At 40.8% G+C, this 21,545-nt stretch overlaps 1 protein-coding gene across 3 annotated transcripts in view; it reads right to left on the minus strand.

The window, feature by feature from the left end:
* The window catches only part of Lgr5 (leucine rich repeat containing G protein-coupled receptor 5), a 121,460-nt gene that overhangs the window by 33,105 nt on the left and 66,810 nt on the right, over positions 1-21,545 (minus strand). For all 3 annotated transcript variants that reach the window (XM_055626180.1, XM_055626181.1, XM_055626179.1), the window contains exons 3-4: positions 15,518-15,589; positions 10,648-10,719 (exon numbers count right to left, since the gene is read on the minus strand). In XM_055626180.1, the coding sequence (XP_055482155.1) occupies positions 10,648-10,719; positions 15,518-15,589 (144 nt within the window). The remainder of the gene's footprint in view (positions 1-10,647; positions 10,720-15,517; positions 15,590-21,545) is intronic.

The following is a 21,545-nucleotide window of genomic DNA, read 5'->3' on the forward strand; positions in this document are numbered from 1 at the left end:
CCAACCAACCAACCAACCAACCAACCAACCAACCAACCAACCAACCAGTTAGCCATCTATCTAGCCATCCAACCAACCAACTGACCAACCAATTAACCACACAGCAATCAAGTAATCAACAGTCAACCAAGCAAACAAACAAACAACCAACAAATTTAAGTCAACAGCGTGTCCCTTACCATTTCTGAAAATTTGGGATATATTGATAAATATCTCTTTGGATCAGTTTTCACATCTATAAAGCAGAATGACAATATGTCACAAAATTGCTGTGGGAATTAAGTGAAAGTGTCTTGAAAGCCCATGAATGTTAATGTTTCAGGGCAGTCTTTAGATTTGTGGGCAGTGTCATTTTTCTCCACGGAAGTCTATTTTTCTTGCAATTCCTTAAACCACTCTAATTTCACACCTCCCAATAGGTGAATACCATGCTTTGGTCCTATGGAATGAACAGAGCTGGATACTTTTCTTACTCATTACACGTGCCTTAGTACATGCCATCACACTGCATGCTCTATTGCCTGTTACAGTAAGTCTTTCATCACAGAGAGCAGGAGATGCTAAGGGACACCTAAGGAAAGAGACTGAGGAGAACTGCATCATGTGGTACAAGAACAGAATTCTTTTAAATATGAGTCTTGCAAAGTCATTTAGAATGAACATAAATGGCCTTGTCATGATGTTTGGCCAATATATTGAAATAAATGAGTTCCTAGAGGAAAGAGTTAAGGTTGTGGAGTCCTGCAATTACCAAAGAGATTGTCATTGAAGCAGGGCAGCCAAAAGGACTGTCTCTTGTGTCTTTTGTGTTGCCTTTCCTTACTCCCACATGGTCAAGACCATCCAGTTCAACCTTACAGGTTTCAAGAGCTTTGAGTCTGAATAGGTTAACTTCCAGAAGACTTCTGGACTACCTCCCTATGAGAAATGTCCCACCCTCTCTAAGGAATCTTCAAGGTCCTATTAAAACATTTCTCTAGACTGATCAGATATCCATAGATAGGGAAGTACTGTCGCATGTTCACTCTGATAGCAATGTATAGGAGGGACCAGAAGGAAAAAAATCTGATGTAATTACAGTCAACCTTTTGAGAAAGATGAATGTTTGGAAGAAGTGTGGAAAGGGAAAGGAAGGGTTTGCCCTAGGGGTGTTAACTAAGTCACAGAGCTTGGTGACTCATCAGTGTAGCTAGAAAGGGAAGCAAGAAAGCTATAGTGATTCAGCTTTCTGGTTTGGAAAACTGGGCTGATAGAGAGCATGTGAGAGCAGGGATGAAGGCAGCTCTATTTTATGTGAAATAAAAACAAAGTAGAAGTACGAGCTCACTCTGAGCACAGTTCTGCAATAGCTTGTGCTCTCTTTAGCAAAGCTACAACATAGCAAGCAGAAGGTTCATCATTTCTTACCAGCAAGGGCAAAAACATTCCTATTCTTTCTGTGTGAAGTTTTAATCTTAATGCTTTTATGCCTAAGGCATTAACTGCTCAAATTTCCTCTCTTCAGAGAAACCTTTTCTGCACTATTCTCCTGAAAGAAACCCTTGATTTATAAGTAGCATTATTGTAGGGATTAGAGACCCTATGAGATCACTGCTGCTGTTGTTATTCCTGAAAATGGTTCTTTATCTATCTTCTATATGACACCTTGCCAGCATATCATATAAACTTGTATCTTTGTTTGAGAATGTCTTTGATGAGCCATTAACTACAAGGAAGAAAGCGTTAGTCAAAAGATAAGCCATTGATCTTGGCTAATTCCATACCAAGATGACTGTAATAGTGTCAATTATTAACATGATGGCTGAGAGGAAAGAGGGCCCAAGTGTGAAGACAGTTGCAGCTGTACTATACAGCTTGCAGGGACTCGATAATAAACAGAATTATGGAACATGGCAGTTTCATGACCAGCTTTTCACAGAGTAGCATTTTTCCTCATAAATTTTAAAGATATGACCCACCGCTCTCATATAATAGATACATTTTTACATTTCATGAGACCATATTGAGGAAGACATGGTTAGCTGGAGAACCACAGTGTTCTGTCTGGTAAACGTTGAGAAATAAAAGCATTCTCAGTCATTACTTTATTTTTCTAGTAAAATGAAAACCACTTGACTCTGAATCCATTTTAAAACATAGTTCAGCAAAATGCACGAATTCTCTGTTACGGTAAAATCTTACTGTTTTGAACCTTTTGTTCTGGAATTAGTGGATGATTGCCATTGAATTGGGCACAAGATCCTTATACTAGTGTGATAAGATGAAAGTTTATCTATGAAATAGATCAATATGGGTTTAAATGAATTCATATTATTATAAGCATTTTTTGCTGTTGCTCCTATTTTTAAATATTTGTGGTGTGGCCATAACATAGGGATTCCATCTTTTAATGCATTTACCATAAGGATGAGACATTTCTTATACCTTATGAAGACAAGTGCATGAGTTTACATAAAGGCTATGATTGCTTAGGTGGAAAGTTTCTGCTCCCATTTTGCCCTGTTCTCCTAAGTCACTTGTAATACGGATGTGGCCCCCAGAAACAGAATCATCGCTTTAGACATATGTCTGAAGTGGTAAAGATTCTTTTTTTTTTTTCCTCTCTTGGCAAAGAGAGCCTACAGGTTCATGGAAATGCCATAATTTAGAGTCTTGTCAACTGCCTCAGGAGCTGGATAAAAAGTAGCCCGAGAAGCTAAGCCTCTACCTCTCTGGCATCGTTTCCAGCATTGCTGAAGATGGAGTTTAAGCTTTCCACATGGTGACTGGTGGGGGCTCTGTCACTGAGCTGAGCCCCAACCCCAATGAAGAATAGATTTAATAGATTTTGGGTCAAGGTTCATTACACTGATCATTTTTTAAAGATCACCATGAATGTGAATTTTGTGACAAGGAGATGACTACAGCAAAAATAACAAGGGCAGTAACTTTTTCAGTTTCATTTTTCTTCACAGAAAACAAAGACTCTCTTTGTGTCTGAGACACATTAGTCTCCCAGGTACCAAACCACCAGGATTTGAAACCTAGAGTCTCCTTTTGGATCTCCCATTGCCTTCCAGTCAATTATTCAGTAAGTCTCTCTCTATTTATCTTCATCTCTGAGATGACTGCCTGGCTAAGTCTCCTATCTCTTCACACCCGCTTTGCTGCCACAGCTTCTGAGCCAGGTGAGGGGACTTTGCCTTTGATCTCTTATCTCTTCAATTAATCCTGCAGGCTGCTGCCAGATTAATCTCTCTGAAATCGTCCTCTATGTCATTCCCTTGGTAGGAATCTATCGTTTTCCCAAATTACCATTCCTTTCAAATCTAACCCGACCCCCCATTCTGATATTCAAGGCCCTCTATCTCCCAAATCTGTTCAAACCTTTCTCTTATTTCTCTGATCTAGTCAATTTTTTTTCTCTTTCCCACAGCAATTCTGGGCTTTGTGTTTACAATAACCTCTTGTGTTTAGAAGCATCTCCATGCCTGTCCAAATTTTATCATTCTTCCAACCAGTGGTCTCTTCCCACATCCCTACTCTTGAAGTGAGGAGTCCATAACTAACAGAGTGGGAAAACTAATTCCAGTAAATAGGTCAACCCTGGCATCTCTGCAGAAACCACCGGGTTCAACACGGTCCAGGTAAGACATGTGGAAAAAGCCATACTTAGATTAGAGCCAGGGAGGTGAGTAAAAACAGGTTACTGCCAAAGTAGGGGACCCAGAGCAGCTGTCTACGTCATGTAGAGTCTGGGTCTTCAGTTCATTTCAACAAACAATGCCAGAAAGGCTGTCTTTGTGCCTCATGCTAGAATTATAGCACTAAACCAGGCAGACATTTTTGGGACATTTCAGAAACAGTAGTGAGACAATTTCATATCATGAAGTGTTCAGGGAAGAGAAATGCATAGTAGGAGGTACTAACTAACATAGGGTCCACCCCAACCCCTTTAAAGTATAGATCTGGAATTCAAACTACATGCTGTGTCTATTTAGTTCTTTATCCTAAGAGAAAGGACCAAAATCCTGATCTGTCCCTCTCCTCGGGCAGTCCTCTACAGTGCTGCTTATTCCAGACACTGCTTCATTAGGAAGCTGTTGGAGAAACTAGGAACTTAGAGGTCATTCACAATACTTTCCTCTTCCCTTCTTCCCCTTCTTCCTCCTTTTTCCATTCCTCCACTTCATCCCCCTCATTTTTCTTGAGACAGGGTCTGTCCTGGAACTCACTATGTAGACCAGGCTGGCCTCAAATTCACAGAGATTTGCCTCTCAGGTGCTGGTATTAAAGGCATATACCACCACACCTGGTCCTTCATTTTCGTTGATACTTCAAACACTGGAAACTTCCTGCTCTAGGTGTCTTTCAAATCCATCTTCCTTTTTATTTATTTATTTATTTTATCTCCACTCTGACAAGCATTTCCTGTCTCTACTCCGACTTCTTCGATAATGAGGATCCGATCAGATCCCTTCCCAATTAATCCTGTGGGGCTGCACATTGCAATAAGCCAGATATTATGCTTCCTGTGCCCCAGATGACTTTCACAGAGTCTGGCCCCAACAAGACTTCTGAGGTTGTCCTGATACTTACCTCTTCCTCAGGGATCTTGCTTCAGCCACTGATTTGTTCTCTGCTTTTGATAGTATAGGTTTTCTTCACCCTCGCAAGGAGCTGCTGAGACACGTAGTCCGTGCAATTTGCAACTTCCTTTTCTAGCCTTTGTCTACTTGACTGCTACCCTGGCAATGGAGGCAAGATTCTCACACACAGTCTTCTCACTTGGCCAGTAGAAGTAATAGCTGCCTCATAGGTACAAGGCATCAGATAACCAAATGCCTAGAGAAACCCCAACAAGGGCTGGCAGGCTCAGATTTTGATAATATTTCCTTTTCTTGCTCAATTCACTCATTGCTGTCTGTCAGCATCGCATCCTTTCTCTGTGTGACGGTTCACAGTCACATCTCTTTACGTGTGTGTACTTCTAGAGAGCCCTACCCTTCTCTCTCACCAGGGCCCACTCTCTGCAGGGAAGGAGGCAGAGAACAAGTATAGTGAAACGGGCAGATATTGGGGTTCGGATAATCTACAGTTCCCTCAAACATACCTCCATCCTGACTTTTTTCCCCCCAAGCTGTTTGACCTTGGAAAGGTCAACAGTCTGATAAGTTTTGCTTTCTCATCACCAAGAAAGGGATCCTATCACCTACCTATGAGGTTGCCTCAAGGATGAGGTAGGATGGGGACGAAAGTGCCTAATAAACATCGTCTTCTCTCATCGCCATGGTGGTGAGTCAGTTCTACCTTCCCATTTTTGTCTCTTCACTGTCCCCATTCTCTCCCACTTCTCTGTGTACTCCTCATTGATCACAGATCCCGTCCATCCTGAAACATTTTGTTCCACTCCCTGGGTGCCTTCCCAAAATTGTTAGCTGGTTAGCTTTTCCAAAGAGCCCACTGTGCCTTAAAAAGCTTATTTGACTTCTAATTTCCTAACAGCCATGTTCTCCTTACCTGGCTGGTGGAGTTGCCATGAATGCACTTATCACAGCCCTGCAGATGATCTGGCCTAAGAATCTTTCATGCATGGCCTTTTAAAAATAAACAGTTCACATTATTTCCCATACTCAAAGACCATGCTCTCATTTTAGCTTTTCTTCTTGTAAATATTATGTAGAAAGAGCCTTTCCTCTGAAAATGGCTTTCCCTTCATGTTTAAACTTGGGGAAGCAGAAAAAAAAAAAGTTTTCCTTTTTGTAAGAATTCACTGGATGCTGATATGCATATGTTCTATAAAATGAATCTTGATAGTCTGATAGACAGTCTCTCACCTCTAGAACCCCCATGTGTAACTCCATTTCAGTACATTGGCAGCTTGGTGGTGGCGGGGGGGGGGGGGGGTGGCGACAAAACAGTATATTTTTTTGTTATGCGAGCTTGTTATTTCTTTAACTACTTTAGTGGAAATCAATAGTAAAGCCACTTTATTTTTAGCCCCTTTGGCTCTATAAGATTACCCTCTCGGCTGTCTTATCTTCTTTTCTTTTTGTCTGCTTATACTTCCTTGTCCTTTGTTTTTCCTTCCCATTCTGTATCCAGGGCCTGAAATCCGATAGGCTCACGAATGTCAAGAAGAGAATGTGATGCTGTCCCAGACTTGCCTTAGCGCAGCTCAGAACTGTGCCCCGCCTCTTCCTCCTCTCTGGCTCATCTAGGTTACTGTCTTCTTCTTCTTCTTCTTCTTTTTTTTTTTTTAACAACTATAAGCAGAAACAAATTTCGAAGTCTGGATAAAGTTACTGGCAGATGATTCTAGAATTTGTGGTCCTGGAAATTATATCTAGGTATAGGTAGGTGGTGCTTTAGGCTGGAATTGTACATTCAGATTGTTTTTTAAGTATGCCCTTGCACCCTGCACTTGCAGTCTCTGTTTCCTAACTGGAAAATAGAGACTACAATAAAGATATGCTCGATTCTTCTTTCATTTTCTCTGTAGCAACTCACCATTTCTGTGACACATATTTTACAATATTAGCTTTGCTGATGAGGATTTGGAATGAGAATGAGCGTTTCAAATAATCCTCTGGATACTTGGACAAATGTGAGTGTATAATTTTCCTTGGTCAGCTTAAACCTCATGTATAACTTTGAGGTATTTGCAACCCATTACTGGCCATCACAAATGAGGCTGTCATTACACATAGACTGATTTCTTAACTACTAATGAAGGTAAGAGGCACGGGAGGGTTAGGTTTTGAGTTATCATCAGATGACTGCAACCCAACCCTAATCCTCATATGTCCACAGTGCCAAAAGTCTCTGTGAGTGAAATACAACTCACAGTGAGTTCTGATTACATTTCTATCCCCTTCCAAAAAAATACAGAAAGGAAACGAAGTTACATTTGATTACATTACAAGAATCCATTTGGTGTCTGGGCAGTCACTGCCGTGTCAGGAGTCAAATGTATGTACTGCACAGGAGTGTGTTCTGTGCTGCTGGCCTCTGACCCTTTCAGTTCAGCCGAACAGTTTGTAAGCATCAGGAGACAGTTAAAAGAACACAAATGTGCCGATGTCATTTCATTAGGAACAAACCAGTTTCTGTTTATGGGGAACAAGTGGAGAATCAGAGCCCTTGAAACTTGAGAACAATCTGTCTCGTCCTCACAGTAACGTTACCAGTTGCAATAGATCAAGTTTCTTACACTTCCTCTGAGTGTGGATGGGTGAAGCAGAGACTAGAAATGGTCGGGTTTGCTGCTCCTCAACCCTTTTGGGTGTGTTGACCGCTTGGTAGGGTAACAGAGCACTGAACATTTTAGTTCCTCAAGCATATTTTGTATGCAGATCATCTAGAGTTTGGGTGAAAATTCAGATTCTTATTAAGCAACTCTGAGCTGGGCCCCAAGGTTCTGCGTAGTCAAGATGGTGCTGCTGTAGCTGTTCCAGGCATCACGTGTGAATATCTTGCCAGTACAGCATGTGGCCTTTTAACTTTGTCTGCCGAAGGTAGTCAGTAGAGCTAACAGGCAGAGAGGCGAACTGTTTTCAATTAAACACAAGGCATTGCCTTACTTTCATATTCTACCTGTATTATTAGCTCAAATTGGACTGCAAAGTATGAATTCTGTTAATTTTTTTCAGGCTTGGAAAGAATTCACAATGGCTTTCATATCACCTGAGGGAATAAGTACCGCCTACAGAGCAAGCGATTTCTAAGTTTTTACTTTAAGTTTTTACTTTACTTTCTTACCTATACAAGAAAGCTTTTAGAGAACACCCGTGCACGGATCCCATCCTCAGGGCTGTGGACTAAATGGGGGAATGTCAGTCATAGGATCTTGTGTTTGAACACTGGGTCCTTAGAGGATGGCACTGTTTGGGAAGGTTGTGGAACCTTCAGAAGATGGACTTTTGCTGGAAAAACTCAGAGTGGGGGTTGGGATTTTATAGCTTGGACCCACTTCCTGTTTTCTCTTTACTTCTTGACTGTGAGTGCAATGTGACCATTCATGTCACCATGCGCTCCTTGCCATGATGGACTGTGTCCGGATTCCCTCAAACTGTATGCCAAAAGGAATGCTTCCCTTCTAGGTCAGGCGTTAGCCACAGCAACACTCACAGATTCTGATTTGCATTGTTCTGGGTTGTGGCCTAGGTTCTGATACTCCCTGGATGATTATTTATCATTAACACTGAAGGGCCGCAGTGGTGGGGAGATGTGTAAAACACACAGGAAATCTACCCCTCCCCCCAGAGTGTGTGTGTGTGTGTGTGTGTGTGTGCTGGAGTAGCAGAAATGAGGGTTAATTTAAGAGAGTAGAATAAAAGAACCACTGTATATTAACTAAGGGGCTAAGTGATAATCTAAGTGCTGACCCAAGTCCGCGAAGAGGCTGTGACTTGGTAGAGAGACTTCCTGGTATTGGCACAGTGGAGCAGATGGAGTCTCACCTCTGCCGCCCCCCACCGCCCAAGCCTCCTCTTATTGATACTGAAGCAGTACAAAGCTGATATGCCCTTGCATTCCATGTGGAAGGTTTGGCATCAGAATGGAAACAGACAAGGACTATGATGACTCTAGTTCCACTCTAGTACTTTAATTTTGGAGCCGTTTAATAGAAGCATGGGAAAGACGATCTTCAAGCACAAGATAACAATAGGATTTGAATGGAGTTGTCTGTCCTCCAGACCTCTAAGCCAGGGCAGGGGGCACCTTCAGTTACAGCATGGGCTGTAGAGTTGGTGGTTAATTTGTGCTTATGACTCTCTTGTGAACAAATCCTATTCCTTGAACCAAAACAGCACAATCAGTATCAGCGAGAGAAAGGAGTGCACCAGTACACATCGCCCTTGCCCCCCCCCCCCGTACCTGACACTAATTGTGCTCTGGGCAAAGGGACCTCGTGACCAGCTGATGCAGTGTGTTGTGAGGCAGGGGCCGAGAACCCGTCTAGACACTTCCTTTCCATGTGATGTCATCCCGGAAAATTAACCCTTGACTTTTTCACAGGGGACATGTATTTATATATTTATAAGGTTTCAGAAAGTAATTCCTTTGTGAACCAGAAACCAGGAGACACCTGGTGAACAGTAAATATGTAGCCGGTCAGAAACCAAATCTGAACACCTTTATCGGAGGGTCACCACCCAGTTCAAGGGAACAAAAGGTTCATGGTTTTCTCTTTCTCAAAGAGTTCACTTCTGTTTGTGATCTTTCAGCCAATGGGGATTTTGGTTACAAACTCTTATCCTTGTATCTACAGCCTGCCTTGCAGCTGTTTAAAGTTCCTATTGGGCACTGCCATTATCTCAATTTCAATTTAGCCACTCGATCCCCGTGCCCCGACAGCCCTACTGGAGGCAGTTGGCTTCCGTCTGCTTGTTTCCTTTACGTAAAGCTAGCTCAACAAAAGCAGGGTGACAGAGTCCTGTCATGAAGGAGTGGCTGGAAATGCAACAGCCCCATCCCCAGCCACAAAGGGGCCCTTGTGGGCTTGTTTATCTATAGGCTGCTGAAAACCTAGGAAGTCACTTTGTTTGACCAGAATAAAAAGCTTGAAATGATCTCAAGCACAGATTTTTCTTTCATTAAAAAGAAAGATCAAAGGATAAAGGTCTCATCTTCAGATCTCCCATCCCCTTCTCTCAAGTCACCGCAGTAAAAAGCATTAAGCAAACTGTATGTAATTATTAACTGATGGGTTCCTTACGAAGATTTTCAGCCTCTAGTATTCTCTTGCTTTGTTCGTGCATTTATCTCCCTCATCAGTCAAGACCAGAAAGCAGTGCTTTGTTTGACAGATGAGGACCTCCAGTATAAGTCTAATTAGGGAGGGCATGACTCACACGTATATCAGAAATCATGCAATGTATTGCGATCACTCATACATTCTGATGAGAAGACGGCGCACTAACAAAACAGTTGTGGCAGAGACTTGCCAAGTAGTGATTGAGGACAATTACTTCCAACCCAAGTTCCCAAACATCTAGCCGGTATGAATGTTCTTCATGTGAGGAAATGCTTATTTGTTTATGTGGGTGCTTGGAGAGAAACTCTTGATGGAAAGCAAAAGACATCAGCACTATTGCAGTGTGTGTGTGTGTGTGTGTGTGTGTGTGTGTGTGTTCTATGAGTCTATGTGTGTGGGCACTGTGGGACAGCTTGTGATTATCTATGTGTGTGCAGTGATGGGCAGTGGTCGTGCTTCAGAAGGGACGGTAGATCTTGATTTCCTCATTTGAGGGTCCTTGAGAGATATGCAGAGTTTAAAAACACTTGTATTTATTTTGCTAAGTAAAGTTGGATTGTGAAGAAGCTCAGACAGTTTAAAGATAAAAACAAGTTAGAGAAGCCGAAATATCAGACTGTTCCATCCAGTTTCCTAGGGAAAAGGTAAGCATCATTTTTCACTGGAATTCAGAAGCAAAACTGTTAATGGGAATGAAGGACAAGATGACAGAAGTAGATGTTTGGTCTGGAGATACCAACATTTAGGAGGCTTTTGGTTGCCTAGTGTAATTAAACATCTGCCTGGGACCCCCAAACTACAGGGCTAGGACCTCAAGTCCACACAAGCTGTCAATCACGGATAAAACAGTACATTTCAATTTCCTTCTCAAACTGAGATTCATGTTTTGTAGTTACAACTGTACTTACAGCGATTGAAGGCGTCGCAAGTTCTGTAGTGCTTCCGAAGGAACCTGTCTCAGCTGGTTGTTCTGCAGCATGCTGCCCATGACAACAAACGAAGAAAGACGTTAAAGAGAACTAACCATAGCTGACCCTAACACATCAGCATCAGACGCTGTTCCAGGTGCCTTAAAATGTCAGAGCATCAGACGGCCATGGTGGCAGCATTCAGGGAAGGCAGAGGCAGGTGGATCTCTGAGTTTGAGGCCAGCCTGGTCTACAAATCCAGTCCAGGACAGCCAAGGCTACACAGAGAAACTCTATCTCAAAAACCAAAAAAAGGACAAAGGAAAAGAAAAAAACCCACAAGGGCATCATGCATGCAAGGTTTGGGGGAGGTTTAATTTCCAAGGGAGTACAAACAATAAATAAATCCTACAACGCCCCCAATGATCAATTAAACCCAGATCTCTCAGAACAAGAGCAGGTTATCTCAAGTCTCCAGTGGGTTAATTCGAAAAACCTGTTTTTGTTTGAGACGTTTCAGAGGGAGACAAAATAGTTAAAGTGTTTATAGTACCAGACCAGAGTACAGTCAAATAGAACACTCTTGCATGGACTTTGATTTCTTTTGCAAACCCTCCTTACTGAACACATAGGACCTAAGCAGGGTCCGACATGTCCTGAGCAGGCATGTGGGCATACAACTCCATTTTATCATTTGCACAAGTTTACAAAAACAGGAACTGCTTTAGTTAGGGACAGGGTGTGGTTCTGTATTTCTTAATTCCATTCCCGAGTATACTTTAAACAGTTACCATTTCATACAGCATTGTCAGTCTTCCCTAAATATACATCTCTACTTATACTTTATTTTTCTTTCTCTTTTACCTTTTGATCAGTACAGGCTCGATAAGAACAGAGAAGATGAAGTTAGGTGGCAGGGAGAACAACTTGTCATCTTGTTGAGTGGAGACTAGTGACAATTGATGACCTAATTCTTAGATGTTCTTTCTGTGTAAGCGCCCCATGTATAGACATCACATTGCCTATGAAGGCTCGACTGTAGGCCAACACCTACATGCATGGGGGAAGTATGGCTTTCTGTGGCTATTTTTGCCCATCAGCAAAATTTGCCCATCGTTTTGGTTTGCTGGTGAGAGGTAAGAAGATGGACCCTTTCCTTGACTGAAGGGCTTATTCCACAAAATGAACTTTTGCTGAGGTTGGCCTCATTTGGCACTTCATTGGCTTAAGTATTTTGCAGTACACGAACAACTAACTTATTTATCTTACAGCCAATATGTTCAGGAACAAAATCTTCAATAGTAGATGTAAGAGATCACAATAAGATTCCATATGTAAAAGCAGCACTGGCCAACAAGGGCTACTGTTATCTTTGTTCTTCAATTTAGTGGATGGATCTCTAGTTCCTTTCTCTTGTTTTGCCATAGAATTGACTCATCCACCATATGCAAGTCATGGCTGTACATGAACCGACCTTTATATTATCTTTGTAGCCACTTTCAAACTTTATAAAACATTCAATAGCTTCTAAGAGGATAGTGACAGAAGGACCGTTCTGCTCAGAATTTTGGCACTTGTGCTATGGCTTTCACCCTCATTAGATCACAAAGGCAAATGTTATCACAAAGGCAAACTATGAAAACTATGAAAAAGTCATCCAAGGTAAAATTATTAATGCTTTACTAAATGTATAATGTTACAAGTGACAACCCCATAAACCATTTTTAATGAATGACTCTGATGCTTTATTTTATATATTTATTTCTTTTTTTTTCTCCCTGAGAGAAAATCTCATGCAGCTCGTGAAGGTTTCAATCTCACAGGGTGGCCTTGAACTTCTACCTCCACGTTGGCTGTGCTGAGATTAGGCATGCACTGCTGAGGCTCCTGTGTGAGGTGCTAGGGATAGAACCCGGGACTTTGTGCATGTTCTACACTGAGCTACACCCCAAGCCTTCGCCTGAGCTTTTAATATTAAGGTGTGATAAAAATAACCTGATCAGAAGCCATTCCATACAAGAATAAAAACATAGATATGGAATATAGATGGAAACTAGTGAAGACGTGTAAAAACAGAACATTCTTGTATATTTTAAAGGAAAAAGGAAGTAACCTTTGTTAAAGTAAAAATAACAGACCCCTCTCCCCCAAGAAAATTAGTAGGGTTGCAGTTCAGGTGAAGAAGTATAAAGCTCACACATGCATGGTATCCTCAGGATGAGTTAAACTCATTTCCTATGCCTCAGGACAGGACAGTCTTAGAAATGCCATCAGAACATTTGTCACATGTGAAAAGGCTGAGGCCAGCATTCCTTTAACAGTACTCTGAAAAGCCCTGGAGATCAAACCCCTTCATAGCAAATGGGTATTCAAGATTAGCTAGGAGGTAGGCATAGTCACAAAGGTGCCTTCTTCAAAGCTGGGCAGTAAACTTGGTAGGCAGTGGAAGAATAAGATTTTAAAAGCAACAGGCAGTCCCCAAGTAAGAAGCCACTGAATAATTGCTACAACATGAACTGTGTATGTATGGTTGTGCCCCAGTAATTTAAAAGGAAGTAGTATGAAATATTTATAAAGCAAGGCTTTGTTAACTAAATCCAACGTGACCCTTTTTCTTTGCTTCCTACCTTTCTGCTAACTTAATAGTGTCTTCAAATAAATTTTATCTTTACATGTATTTCTATATATCTTATTTCGTGGCTTTTGCAATGATTCTACTGAATAAATGCTACTTTGAATTAAATTTATTATTAGAAAGCCTATAATGCTAGGAATAAAAAAAAACCTACAAATTTAATTAATTAGTCAATGGTTTTGACAGGACACATTTAATCCTATATTTTCCTATACAAAACATGACACCATGTAGGACCCTTTCAGCAGGATTGCGCATTAAAGTTGTAGTGACCTGCATTCGGTGACAAGGCACGGTCACACATCAAATGGAATGGGACATAATTGTGCTACTCACACTGTGATCCTTCTGGAACACATCTGGGGAAGGATGTCCCCACAGCTCTCTAAGCACGCCATCGCTGGCAGAGCCTCCATGCTTAGCACCATCCCTCTAAGACAGTTTATTTAACAACTTGTGGATAGTCTCAAAGTCAGCAACGACAGTGATGAACAAAATCCCTGCAGGACCTTGCTACTCTCGGACCCTCATCATTTCCATTCGGTAGGGAAACTAACTAAATGGCAAAGTCTAAACATTTCTTGCCTAATGGTGTGCAGAATCATTCTGGGCACATGAAGCCTGCTTGTAGGTAGAAACCCATATCAGACACAGACACCTTTTCTTGCGGAGTATCCAAAAGGCATTCTATAAACAAACTTGAACCATTGGGTTCACAGTATACAAAATTGAGAAAATGTTGGTGTCTAGAGTGTCTGTGTTTTCTCTGCATCCTGAACCAGAGTCATTCATTTAACAAACGCTTACTGAGTGTATACTGTGATTCAGGTACTTTTCAGAGAGCCGGGACATACCAGTGACCAAGGAATAAACTGTCTTCAATTTACTAGACATGTAGTGTATTATGAGAAGCAGTCAATGGAAAGATGGTGCAGTTGGAATTATACAGTGGTAAAATTAAGAAACGTAAATAACATTGTGGTGGAAAAATCATGTATAAAACTTGGACAGTTCAAACTTAATTAAAAATTTAGGGATTTAAAATTATATTTCTATGTAATTACCATAAGATATGAAGTATATCATTTGTATTCATATTAAGAGCTTTGTTTCAGATAAAACATGTTGGCTGAGATACACACCTACACACTAGCTCATATATTCAATATACAGTTTGTTGAGGGAATTGAGTAGCTTATTATAGTATAATTTATTTTTTATTGTTCTGAATTTTATTTTTAATTAATTAATTTAATTTATTTTTAATTAATTGTATGTAAGTGTGTGATTACCTATATGTTTACAAGCCTACTTGTAACTGTGAGGGGGACTGTGGAGGACAGAAGATGGCATTTGGTCCCCTGGAACTGGAGTTATAGGTGGTTGTGAGCTACTTTGTGGGTGCTGGGATTCAATTCTGGATCTTCTTGAAGAGCGTCCAGTGCTCTTAACCACTGAACCATCTCTCCAGACCCTAGAAAATAACTATTTTAACAGCATTCAAATATTTTGCTATACATAATCCAATCTGGGAAAATCATTTTATTCATATTATTTAAACTTCAATTTCATGATGCATTTTGAATGGTCCAAACAGCTTGTTGGGTTCATGGATACAGTCATTGGGTTCATTGTACCTGGTGCTAATGCATAAAATAAATTAGCATTAGGGTTGGCAATATAACCTAAAATATTTCTGTTAATAGCAAAGTTGTACCACTGAGCTACATCCCTAACCCAACATTTCCTAGCGAACAGCTGTCCATTTTAGTAGGTCATACATCAGGTCTTCTATATCTACTTATGCACACAAACATAGTATTTTTGAGTGGGTCCTTACTTGGTATATCATAAGAAAACAAATTTCAAATTAAGTTTGAAGCTGTGATCTCATTATGCTGGTATCACAGTGAGTTAGTCACTCAGTGACCAAGTTCTTTGGAGACATGCTCCCCGATGCATGACCCGGGGAAAGAAAAACATCCTTGCATGAATGAGTAGGTAAGGTAGTTATTTAGAGGCAAACAACTTTAGCTGTAACGTCAGAGAAGGAGAGAGCAATTGTCACACAGAGTAAAGCCAAGTATAACATGGTTTTATGACAGCAGTGAAGGCAGAGAAACACTTAAATGGGTCACCACAAAGAAACACCATAATGGGTCACCCAATATTTGTGCATTAATTAGCAGTCACAGGAAAATCAGAACTGTCTCCAACAATGATTGGTTTACTTACAGAACTTTAAGGCTGTGAAGGCCTGAGAACGCACCCTTGGGAATGTGTGTCAAAGCGTTTCCAGCAAGACGTCTGTGGGTTTCAGTGGAGAGGGGGAAGAGGGAGAGAGAGAGTGAGCACTGTTTTATTCAAGCGGAGATCACTGTTAAAAAATGCAATATAAGTCTGTTCAAACATAAGCGATTGTGAAGAACCTTGTTTTCTTATATTTTGTAAACACTTTCTTTAAATTTCTGAAAAAAAAAAAGGTGTCGGCAGAAGGGGTGCCTAAGAAAAATGAAATAAATTATTTTATAATAAATCATTTAACAGCTTATATTACATATATATCCATTCCTGCCTTTTACTTTTTAGACAAACGCTAATAATTTGAAACAAATTTGTAATATCAGAATGTGACTTACATAAGTTTTACAATCATTATTTATAATATGAAATAATCAAACAAGAATATTTCCCTGTAAATAGATCAGGATATACTCACTTTTTATTGTTATAAAATAAGAATGTATATTATAACAGCCATTTCCTCCCTGAACCACAAGTAAAGATAAAGAAGATTAGTTTAACATGCCTTCATTGAATAGTATTTAATTTGAAAACACAGAGAGCTTAGAGTAGAATATTCTAACACAGATGACTGAATGGAAAATTTTGACATCTTTTCCTGGTAACATTTGAAGAGTCAGCCTTTAGTGAAGTGTGCAGCTCCAATGTTTGGTTCCTTACTACCGTAACAGCCACATTGAAGCTATCCCCTGGATGTTTGGTGGTACTATCAAGCAGAAAAACCTAGACTAATAAGAGTCAGAAGAACACAGACTCTGAGGACCTCATCACATCCTAGGGCCAGAACACCTACAAGTCAAGACAGCTCGGTCTTGTAGGGATGACGATATAGGTTAGGGATAAGGGGAGAGTTGGTCCACTTGACTAGAACTTTTTTCCTTCAGGGTCTGATGGACTCAAATATATCTTTTTGATATATCCAAAAAGGAGATAATTCCATCATGGAGAACTAACAGCTTGACTGAAATAAGCTGGTCACTGGACAACTTTAAATATGAAACCATATCCACATTGCTGGCCCATACCACTGACTCTAGACCATGCATGAATATTTAAACAAATAATGCAATTATATTATGAGTAGAAATAAATAGTATTCGTATTAAAGGTATTTGAGGAGCTGGAGAAATTGATTGCTCAGTGGTTAAGTTACTTGTCCTTCTGGAGGACCTGAATTTAGTAGCCAGCCCCTACATGGAATGGCTCACAACTGCGCATACTTCTAGCTGCAGGAGAGCTGACACCCTCTTTGGTCTATTCTGGCACCTGCACAATGTGGCAAACACACACATTCACACACACACACACACACACACACACACACACACACACACACAAATTTGAAACCAGGTGTGAAAATGGTTCAGTCATGCAATACTAGAAATTTGGAGGCAGAGGCAGGAGAATCTAAAATTTGAGAGCAGCCTATGAACTATGATCCTGTTCCCAAACAGAAACAGTTAACACCAACACAAAACCAAATACCAATATAAAACACACACACACACACACACACACACACACACACACACACACAAAATTGAACAAGCACTTGTTCAATTCAAATTACATATACCACAATATTTGTTCTGAGTTTTAGAAGGAATTTAATAACATAAGGGTTCTGGACTTCTTAAAGAAGCTTTGCTTGTCTTTCTCTTATGTGGACTAATTTGCTTTGAACTGTTGAGTCAAAGCAACAGTGCTTCTTCATTTCACTAACAGCATGGAATGTTTAGACAAGATGCCATCTGCGGTCCCTTTCAGGTCCACGGCTCTACTCTTTTGTCCTGTGGTAGTTTGTGCTGCTCTTTCTTCCTTTGACAGATGTAATCTGGAAGGCTTAGATAGCATGCATTCTGTATTCCTCCCATGTTCCTTGTGGTCTAAGAACATGTTTTTCAAAATACATTTAGGTTGTCATTCTGAAATTAACAACTACAATTCAGGATAAAAAAAGAGAATGGCTTAGATAAATGTTGTTTTGTACAATCTTTGTTTCCAGACATATTTGTGAAAAAGGAAGAAATGTTTCTTTCTGAACATATACAGTGAAAGAAGTTGAGATCTGCTGACCTAACCATGGCAGGCACTCAGAAAATGTGTTAATCATATGTGATTCAGCTTAATATTTGACCAAGGTGCTTCCAGGGGGTTTAAACTTTTCCTATAAAACGGTCTTATAGGAAACCTGGTGACCACCCTTTGCATCTCACCTCCATCCCAGCTTATCCCCTCCTGCTCCTGGTCATTCGTGTTCATTGATGATGTTTGCATGGCCAGCTCTGGCAGTATTAGTGACCCATTAAAAACCTCTTGTCCGTTTTCATGCCTGGAAGAAATAAGCCCCCAGCTTCTTCCACAAATCCCTTTATGCTGAAGCTGAACTAGACGGTGAGGCTAGCCTTCATGTTTACCTCTTTGCTTCACCTAGCACAGTGGTTCTCAGCCTTCCTTATGCTGCGACCCTTTAACACAGTTCCTCATGTCGTGGTGACCCCCAACCATAAGATTATTTTTGTTGCTACTTCATAACTCTAATTTTGCTACTGTTTTGAGTCGTAAAGTAAATATCTGATATGCAACCCTTGTGAAAGGGTCGTTTGACCCCCAGGGGGTCACAACCCACATGTTAAGGACCACTGGTCATGAATCATCTTTTGCTGCTCACTTCCTGTCTCTCAAAGCAACCTCATTTCTGAGATTTCTAATTTCTCTCCCCTGAACTCCTTTGGTAGCACTTTGTGCCTGATTGTGGGTTATAGAGTTTTGTGCTTTGTATTGTACCTATAACACACATCCCTGGGGCTTGCCTTTTGTACCTATTCTAGGGCCTTCAAGAATGGAGACAGTGCGTGGCTAAAGAGCATATAGCTAATCAGTTAACGTTAAGACCAATGCCCCCCTCCCTCCACAATGCATCACTCTTTGCTTCAAGGATAATTTCCCCTACCTAGGGTTTAGAGTTTAGCAGAACACATGGACACTCATTGAGAGTCTCATTTTGTAGCCATTGTTCTCTCTTGCATCTTCCTGTGGTTACATGCCTAAGTCAGACTACATAAGAATGGGACATGCAGCTTCTCCATTACCTCCTGAAAGGAGAACACTTGTTCCCAACTTCCTCTATTTCTCCTTCCCTGCACAGGTGACTAGTAAAACACTATCACTGATTTTGATGTGAAGAACATTCCAGGAAAGGAGAAATGGGAAGAATGCAAAGGACAGAAGTGGGCCATAGAGATGGCTCATTGGCTTTGACAGACAAACATGAGGACCTATGTTTAATCCCCAGAAGCCACACAAAGCCAGGTGCAAGAGTGACCTCTGTAGTGCCAGTGCTCCAGCAAGAGTTAGGAGACAAAGACAAGAGAATGAAGGTTGATTAAGCGTTCAACAATAAAGAGATCCTGCCTCAAACAATATGATCCCGGGGTTGTTCCCTGACTTCCACACGAGAGCAGTGGTATGTGCGTGTGCCTATGCTCAGACACTCGAATGAAACCTCCCACAAAAGGAGTGAAGTGACCTGGGTCCCCAGATAACGTTGTGGAGTTGTGGATCCAAACTGTTCCACAGTCTTGTGGTCTCTTTTGGATGAATAACTGGCTCAGTATGGACCTGGGTTATCTTCTGCAAACAAGTGGATGATTGAAGGCTTATTTAGCTGGCAAGGAAGTATCACACCTGCCTGAATGCTGGCCTCAAGGAATCATGTTTACAAAGCCGTTCCAATCTTCAACACTCACTGTCTTAGCTTTTGCTCCCTTTCATCTTTGCACTGTTGATTTGCAGTTGGAACACCTGAGCTATCACAGTGTTGTCGGCTTCTGTGCTCCTAACAGTCAGTTGGAGTTGGGAAGAAATGCACCTTATTATTTTTTCAAACTAGCTTGTACCCAGCAAGCATTTGTTGAGTCCCTATGCTGGGACTGCTTTGGTGGTATAACAATGAATGTGAGACTCAGAAGACCCCAAACTCATCAAGCTTACATTCGAATGTGAGTGGATAGTCACTAAGCCTAAAGGTAAACAAACAGTATAACATGAAAATTCTTTGAGGAGAGAATAACAAGGGCAAAAAGATGGGGGACTGAGGACTGTGGTTGTGGAGGGTGACTTATTTTTAGATACAATGGTATGGGGGTGCCTTTCTGTTGTAGGGGCATTTCAGCAGAGGTCTGAGCCACACTGTGAAGGGGAGGGTAGAGTGTTGGATACCTGGTATGGTCTAGATGCTTCTAAAGGATGAGGATGGAGAATGGTCAAGGAGGAGAATGCCAGGGCTTGGGGCCAGAAGCTTTCCAGAGCTGCTGCTGACATGGTTTTGTAGGCCCTCATATTTTTTTTTCAGACTCAGAGAGTGGTATTTTGAATGGATCCTTCTTCTGGAAATATCTTAAAAGGCCAAGAATGAAAGCACGGGGTGGAGGGCGGCAATTAGAGTATTAAGACAGGAGATCTGGTATAGTAGACACTGGAGCGACAGTGAGGCTGGTAGGACTTTATGTAGAACAAAAAAATCTACAGTTCCTACCAACACATCACTAGAGTTAAGGTGTAATGTATGTGGTTTATAAGAGGAAAAGCAGCATTCTGTAGTCAGGAGAGTATTATGCACTGCCCACCTGAACTCGTCCAAAGTATGATTTGTAATTCTGAACAAGAGTATGCATATGCTACGTAATGGGTTGTATGTGACATGAAAGAGCTACTTATTGAATCAAGATACTCAATCCTCAATGGGATGTCTTCATCCAACCTCTCCCCTCAGGGATCAGAGAACTATGAGGAAGAGGATGTAAGAAGATTGTAAGAGCCAGAGGAGATGGAAGACACCAAAAACCAACAAAACAACAAAACAAAACAGAAAAAACCCCACCAAAAACAGAAATAAAACAAAAACAACCCCCAAACCAAAACAAACAAAAAGCAGGGTCTTCTAAATACAGTAGAATCAGCCTATATGTGAACTCACAGAGACTAAGGCAGCATGTGCAAGCTTTGTGCCCAAGCCAGATGGGGTCCCAACACTGAGAGGTGAACTGAACATCAGACCCCATCTCTAACCTAGAAGCTATCTCCAAGACAACTGCTTGCATAGGAAAAGTTACTTTTCTCCCACAGAATCTCACTGGGTATGTAAACCACACTCTACCCAGCTTTAAATGGCTAATACAAAATAAACCCAGTGGTATTTTTGGAGTTGTTTTGTCTTGGCTTTTTTTTTTTTCTTTACTTGTTTTTTGCTTATCTATTATGGTTTCCAATTTTGTGTTTTTATGGATTCTCACTCTCTCTTCTCTCTGTGTATGATATATATATATATATATATATATATATATATATATATATATATATATAGAGAGAGAGAGAGAGAGAGAGAGAGAGAGAGCATGGAGTTGAATGGGTGGTATGTAGTAGCCCTTCTGGTTCTTACAATCTTTCCACATCCTCTTCCTTGCAGTTCGCTGAGTCCTGAGGGGAGAGGTTTGAGATATGGGAGGAGATGAGGTAGAGAAAACCATGATTAGATTATACTATATTAAAAAATACTTTAAAAAGTTGTATTTGAGTCAGCTTAACTTATCAGGGTAAATATCTTTGGGTTGTGTTTCCTGTAACAACAACTACTTCTTCTTCTTCTTCTTCTTCTTCTTCTTCTTCTTCTTCTTCTTCTTCTTCTTCTTTTCTTTCTCTTTTTCTTCTTCTTCTTTTCTTCTCTTCCTCCTCCTCCTTCTCCTCCTCCTCCTCCTCCTCCTCTTCTTCTTTGTACAGAGACTTCAAGTGCCTTGGAGTCTGTACTAAGAACTAACCTGTAAACCATTGACCTGTGTTATGAGGGCAGTCTGTCCCTAAACAAAGGAATTTATTTTGTGCCATTAGCTGTTTTCTGGTCCAGTTTGATGACAGGCCTGTCTTATTGACAATGATAACAATTTAAGTAAATAAATTTTTT

This window comes from Psammomys obesus, unplaced genomic scaffold (assembly GCF_907164565.1).
Source record: "Psammomys obesus unplaced genomic scaffold, mPsaObe1.curated_primary_1811, whole genome shotgun sequence".
Taxonomy (NCBI): Eukaryota; Metazoa; Chordata; class Mammalia; order Rodentia; family Muridae; genus Psammomys; species Psammomys obesus.